At 44.4% G+C, this 7,317-nt stretch overlaps 1 protein-coding gene across 1 annotated transcript in view; it reads left to right on the top strand.

Moving 5' to 3' along the window:
* The first annotated feature begins 3,086 nt into the window (after positions 1–3,086).
* Positions 3,087–7,317, top strand: part of LOC144180503 (uncharacterized) — a 93,786-nt gene continuing 89,555 nt past the window's right edge. Inside the window, exon 1 of the mRNA XM_077708836.1 lies at positions 3,087–3,893. Within this exon, the coding sequence (XP_077564962.1) occupies positions 3,830–3,893 (64 nt within the window). The 5' untranslated portion in view covers positions 3,087–3,829. The remainder of the gene's footprint in view (positions 3,894–7,317) is intronic.

The raw sequence follows: 7,317 nt of genomic DNA, 5'->3' as shown, positions 1-7,317 counted from the left end.
CGTTTAAAGTGCCGTTTTATGTGCGGAAGCAAACCTAAGCTATATCGCTGTATGTACCACAGCGGGAGGTCATGGATTGATTTAGACAACAGGCATGAGAAGGTTTAATGCACTTAGAAATCGTGTACGCGCCGTTGTTTTGTGACCGCTACACTGTAAATGGCGTCGTGATTTTTCCGGCCCCTCCATTGTCTCCGGTTTAATCGGTTGACGATCATGTGGTTTTAGCGTGGACGCAGGAGAGATGAATCCGTCTGCCTGAAACTTCTCGTATGACTTCCATCTCCTACCAAAATTGGACAATCATAATACTTAAGAACCCATTGCGAGCCCCTTCCCCCACTCCATAACGCCTTCGTGCTCTGGCCTTCCTTCTTCTGACAAAGTTGTCACACCAGCAAAACTCCTCCTTGCTTTCCTGCACGGCTTCGGTTTAGCGTCCCCACTTCCGTGATGTTATTCCAGTTTCATTTCTGTTGTTTTCCTCTTGTTCCTTTCTTTTTTTGTGTTTCTTTAATTTGATAATTATTCCCGCCTGACTTGATAAACATTCCCACGCTTGGAAATGTAACATTTCTGAACGAACAAATTTAAAACATGTTGTTGAATGTAGGCTGCAATATACCTTGTTGGAGTAGTCACTTATCCCAGAATGATAGGTGCCATGACCACTGCTCACAATAGTGCTGTGGCATGAGTTCGTCCTTCTGGTAAAGCACAGCGAAAACTCTCCATTTGGTGTGACGCAGAGACGATTGCCGATAGAGTAGTTTAAGCTTTTCAATCACGAAAGAAGTTATTTGTTCCAAACAGTGATATTGCCTTTATTTACGCTACATAGCACTTGAAGCCCGTTTCACCAGAGTTTGGCTTCTGTAAGCTTTTGGGAGAGATCCGTTATTTCGGAAACCTTATGTACTTTTTGCACTTTCCTTCTAATTGTCTTCTGTGGGTTCTCAATGAACCGGACACCCACTTTCTGTCTACGGTGTTACTTTAAAGTTAGAGATAGCGCCAAAGATGTGAGCTTTCACCTGACCTGATTATTCGGCACCGTCGTTTTGGTTCAAGGTCTGTCACGGTAAAAGTGGCGACTTCTTGTTTCACGATCATTATCCGGGCTATCCACAGTGCATGTATACATCGTACGCCACAGGTCGTTTATTCTTCAGAAGCTCATATTCTGGGAAAGCTTCTGTCTCACATGCACTTGTCGCATTTTGACCAAACTGTGAAATAATCTGAGTAAATGAGTGACAGAAGGCACCAAGTTGTTAAAGTCATCAACATATAACGTTTCTGTCGGTTGGTGCCACATATTATCCATGAAGTCTTTACGCATACATTTTGTATTTTAAAATATAAAAAAGCAATATCGCACCAGGTTGTTCTGTCCAGTACATTTGGAGGCGATTCGCTTTGTATTGCGAAGTAGGCAAATTACTTCTCGGCCGATGATTTCATCCTTTCATGCAGAATAAATGCTTTATCCCTGGATTGTTCCCCTTCTGCTACGAAAAATTATAAATGGGAATACATGAGGCGGGCCTCTCTCGCTTCATCCCACTTAAGCTGGTACAAATTTTAAATAGACCTCACCGCAACGGCCCTTATTTTTTTGGGGGGAGGGTCAGCGGGCCACCGAAAGTCTCGCCACTAGCTGCGCCTGTACCTTATTTGACTATCCCTGAAATCTCCGACTGAAGGCACGTAAGACGTGACTTCCTTCATAAGACTGTGCTCTAAACGACGTCTGTTGCGCAGTATCCTTGGAATTCTAGGCCGCGAAGAGAGAAGCGTACTTCCAGAACGCCGCGGCGCGAAGTAGTAAAACGTACAGAGCTCCTGGTAAACCTTTGAGTACACAGGCCACGCACGTTCGAAAAAGAAATTCTAATCTTTGCCCCCGTGAAGCTCCATTGACTTCCCAACAAAGCTTCAAATTCCCTAACACCATCATTACGGTAATGTTGCAGGGAATGTTTGGGATAGCGGACCTGGCCTCGTAAGCAAAACATGGTACAACATCAATTTTTGCCACGTTAACTAAGAAATTAGACTTATTGTGACAGCGCTGTTAATACTTCGAAAGGTGGCTCGATTTTATTTCTTTGCATTCATTTGCATGCCTCAAGCACTGCCGTCAATTACCAGCCAATCCTACTTTCCAAGAGCCTGTTTTCCCTCCTGTAAGTTTTTGCGGCTACCAGCGCGCCTCTATACATCTATAAATCTCTTGCTTAACAGTACATTTTCCAATATTTGCTGACTTTCTGACCTCTTGGCATCTTTTGTAGACTTCACTCGCCTTCTCAGAGATGTGGGGCCTAATTTTAGACTTTCTCACATCCGCGTTTGTTTATTTCTTGTCTTCCTTTCGTTTCTGTGCGCTGTTTTTCGCGAGGATGGTAATATACATGCTACCAGATTTTCTACCTGTCTAACTTGCTTGTTTTTTTCTTCCTTACTTTCTCATAGGGAGAGAGATCAGGAGAAACAGAGAATAAACTTCTTTATTCGTGTCTAGTAAACGTTTCCTCGGGGAGGCTTCTTTATTCCAGCACTCCTTTGCTCCATTGCACTTTCTCGTGATCCCCCAGACAATACAAAATTGCTTTAGGCTGTGCAATGGTATTACTGATGCGCTTTTTCACTATGCCACTCGTGATTGGTAGCGCATTATCCATATCTTTCTTTCCCGTGCTACGGTGCTGTCTCTTCCTCCAGCCTTAACAACACGCAATGTCGTTGTCATTTCCTTAAGTCAAAACATGCTTCGAAAGAAGTTCCGCAACATTTTTCAAACCCTCGTTTCTTGGAAGTTGTGATGGCGCTCGGAACATGGGTACTCGTACGTGTTAACTGCCTTTTTAAAACAACATTTCAAGTTTAATTTCACCATCATATTAAGCTTCCGCGACAAGCCACGTGTTCACAGAATCGAGACAACCGCGAACAGCGCGGGGCTCTGATAGATGGCGGGAGGGGTTCTGGCTCGAGCTCCGAGCTCTGTCTTCCGCCGGAGTTCGTGTCGTCACCATCTCTCGCTCTCTCCCTTCTTTCCCCATCTGGGCCGGCGGTCTGGCGGCAGCAGCGCAGTGAACGCCTGAGCCAAGTGTAGTCGATTCGCGCTCGCTCCCTCACTCGGACGCAGGAGCTGACAGTGGGCGCTTGGCTACGCGCTTTCGGCCCGGAGTCAGCCGAGGGGATGGTCCGCGCCTCTGACGACGACGACGACGACTGTCCTCCGGGTGACGTCCGTTGGTGTTCGGTCGACGCCTGAAGCCGCAATCGCGCTTCCGGAAGCATCATTATAGCGCTCGCTCTATCGCCTCCAAATTGCCGCCGTCGTTTGCCTCTCGTTGGAATGGTTGGTAGGCCAAGCGCGGGCTGCTGGGTTGTCGGCAGACTCGCTGTGGAGTACTAGGGATTGGAATACAGTCCTTCAGGTATATAGTAAAGACTTCCTTCACTATTCGCTAAACTTTTGGGAGCTTGTCGTGTGTACAAAAGGATATTTTTTTTTCAGTGCTAACCTTTCGCTCTCCCGTGTGCTCGAGTGCGGTTCTCAGGATTTTGGTGCTCTGTTTTCCTTAGTTGGCGGCAGAGTCTGGCAAGGAAGAAGAGGAAAAGTATGAAAAAAGGTTTAGAAGGATAGGTTTACGTTTTTGTTGTGAGGTGGAGTGTCAGCCCGATCCACGGGTAGCTCAGAAATTCTCACGTGTTTCTTGGAACGGACCTAGGAGCTGTCTAACCACCCCGCCTTCTTGGTATTTCCGCTCCGGCGGGCTGTGACTGTCCCGAAGGCTTCGCACGTGCACTGAGGATTATGTCGGTGTCAAGAACGTTCTGGTGGCTCCTTTGCTGGAACCTCAGTTGTCTTCCCTTGCAAGGTAAGTGTCCACGTTCTTCTTCGTGCTTGTTTTTCCAACGCGTATACGTCACGCCTTCCGGGATGCTCACAAAGTGGTAAAATGTAAGCTGTGCAGGAGGTTAATCACTTCGAGGGAATCAGCACAACTGAAAAAGCGTAAGCAGCTTCTTCAGGTACTTATGGAAGCCGGTAATCACTTGATAATGAAACGTCTTTGCGAATACCACAATAAACGTCGTATTATCTGCACGGGAGATAAATAATAAATGCAGCAAACAACCTTTCACATAAAACAGAACTTAACGACCAAATCCGAGACCAAATAGCTGTTCGCGTTATACCATGATCAATTTCACAAAAATAAAGCCTTTGATTTGAATAAAGTTGAATCACTCGAAGTGCTTGAATCAAATTGAATTCATTTAAAGCGGAAATTTCCAGCTTAACTTCAAGCGGGCTCTAAAATGGCTTCCTGCAGTACCAAGTGCTATTATTATTTTCACTATGTCCCGAGGCGCCAAGGCTGTCGTGAGGGTACTTTTTGGGAGTGCCATACGCAGCTGTGTCTTAAAGTTAATTCCAATATTTCCAACATATTTTGGAACAGCCGGTGGTGGTGATAACGGCGGCTCAAACAGTTTGTCAACCAGCTTTTAGCATAGAAAGGTCCGTGCCTGCGGCGTCGCAAAAAAACATGCCTATGCATTTCGGCCAGAATCATGAAGCCGCTACTATCATAAATACGATGCATTGGTAGCTTTGAAATCAAATGAATATCCGTTTGACACCAGCTCCTTCCTTGTAAAAAAGATTCAAGCCACAAAATTATAGCACTGTCACCAGCAGCAGCAGTAGTACGGCGATGTGGTGACATACGCGGCATAACGAAGATAGCCCCATAAGCATCAGATTGCTCCTACTTTTGTCACGTGCAAAAATGTTATTCACCCCAGCACTTACTTTCGCCCCGCGCATTTATAGAATCTAGGATTTCATTCTGGGGAATTTAAAATTTAACCCCCCTCTTCCCCCCCGCTGAAGAAATTAGGAGGTTGGTGATGGTCATTCAATACTCGACTTCAGCTGCTATCTGCAACTTGTAGGCCTATATGTTTACTAACGCTTATAAGGCTCTTGAGGCCTCAGAGATCGATCCTAATGCAATCTTCAAAGCTCCACAGGACACCTAATACCCCTTTCAGTACTGAGAACAGCCACCGATTTTCACAGACTACATGCTGAACATTCGGTGGGTCATATAACTATTCGAGTTCATTTTTCCGCGAAAACGGCAGAAGCTGTGCGAATCCAGCCACGTAATTCGAGAGAAAAACACAAAACTTTAGTGAAACCAAACGCCCTCTAAAAAAGCAAACTTGACAAGCGTAGTTCGAGCTTCTTATTTGCAAAGCCAATTTTCTTTTCCTGCATGTACCGCTTACCAATCTTCGACATTTCCAAGTAGAACAATTTTCTCTGCGTGTTAGCGACATCACGGCAAGTTCTTTACAGGCGTAACGAAATATCGGGAGGAGATCTTCAACAGCTCTGCAATGAAAAAATGCATAAGCCTCCTTGGCATTGTTCAAAGCAAGGAAGCAAAGCAGAAGTAGGCTTACTTCTCGTAAAAAGCAGGCAGCAGCACGTGAGCAGCGAGAGACCATCGCGCATGCGTGGGAAATTAAAAAGGTGTTCTTGTACAACGAGACAATCGATCGATATTAATTGCTTCAATAAATGGCATAAGTCGCCTTCTAAGATTGAACGTGTATTGGAAGCGACACTTTGCCGCACCTTCCGCATTCTGACCTTCGAAGTTTAGGTTTGATCTGTAACGCACCGTAGAACCACTCTGCACTCTAGGCTTACAGGGGTTAGAAATTATAGTAAATATTAGTATCTGGCTTTTTCTTTCCACCGTACGTGCCATACTCGTCCTCTTGTCGAATTATCATGTCGCCTACTTAAAGCTCCCATGACCAAATTTGTACGCAGACCTAGGCCTCAGCAGCAGAAAAGCACAGCTGCAGCGTTTCAGACACAGAAATTTTTCACGATGATTTGTGGGGACAAAAAAAAAAACAAACAAACAAGTGTGGTCTGAATAAACCCAAAATGACAGTAACCTGGTTCTGTGGCGTATGTCCTGTCAGGGAAACAACTTTCCTTTCTGACGACCTGTCTGTGAATGTCAAGCTAGTTAGGTAGCTGCTCAGTCAGGGCAGGCGCTAATTAATTTTACATGCAAATGAATGAGCGCGAGAAGTCGTTGCTAGGCCCGTTTATAGAAGATAAGACTCAAAGTCAGGTGCCACTAAATGCTTCAATGAATGTAAATTTTTGAACACTGTATGTAGGACTGAATGCCAATGTACGGCAGTTGTGATCAGAAAAAATTGCACGGTGGACTTAGAGCTGTCATTTAATGGAGGACTAAGGCTATGCATAACGAGCACGTGTCACAGTCTGTGTAAGAATCTCAAATTCCGAGTACTTTTTTGTAATCGATCTTTTTGTTGCTATTTTTTGTGTTTTTGTGCGAACATCCTTGTGCGAACGCCTTGTTTTTGTGCGAACATCCATAGATTGTTCAAGCTACAGCCAAGTACAGTCAAAACCATTGAAAAGAGAACAATGTCCACCAACCAAAGTGGGTGAAAGTTCTGCTGTAGAACGACCTCGGCTGCTATTAAGTAGAGTTGAAACTTTGTCATTAAGAAATTTGATTGGTGAATCATGCTATGTGGCAGCAGATATCATTGCCATCAAAATGTTTTGCCTGCGAACGTATCCAGTCTGTCATTTGTGAATATTAAACAGGCTCCGTGAGTCCTGTGCGAAACACGACAAACTCATTAGCCAAGAAAGAATTTTATATAATAACCTCTGCACAGTATGGTTTGTAATTAATAATTTTGTTTTTGTAGCCGGTTAGTGACATATGTTCATTTCAATGACAGAGAAACGCTCTCCTGACATCAACTAATACGTGTAGCTAATACTTTGTCATTAGAAACCGTGTTTTGATCAGCCCGCCACTGACAGGAGAAATGCATTTGTCACTGAAAAGTTTTGTTTATACAGTTTTTAGTTTTGATTATAAAATTGTTTTGTTAAGCACGTTCGTCACATCAAAGCCAATTTACCATCGATGTATTTTGTATGGTAATGTATGCAGCTTGTAGCTTGTCCGCAGTGACTGAGTTTCTGAGGCCTCTCAGGGATTCCGAAGAGTTCATCAACAAACGAAATGCTCGGTCTGGCAAAATATGCGGAGTACCGCTTCGATTTCTGGATTGATTTGGTTCAGCTGTTAGCGACTTTGTACCGCTGCGTGAAAAATTTATTCGCCTGGTATTTTATTTGACACCACTGTTCTGTGTGCGACCACAAAGACCAAAAGTAGAGCTTTTTAAAGCGAAGGTTTAGTGTCCTCAGTTATG

Source organism: Haemaphysalis longicornis, unplaced genomic scaffold (genome assembly GCF_048455015.1).
Source record: "Haemaphysalis longicornis isolate Haplotype H1 unplaced genomic scaffold, Haemaphysalis longicornis Haplotype H1 scaffold_4, whole genome shotgun sequence".
Lineage (NCBI taxonomy): Eukaryota > Metazoa > Arthropoda > Arachnida > Ixodida > Ixodidae > Haemaphysalis > Haemaphysalis longicornis.
Note: the sequence above shows the minus strand (reverse complement) of the source record. Positions and strands in the feature narration are given on the sequence as shown.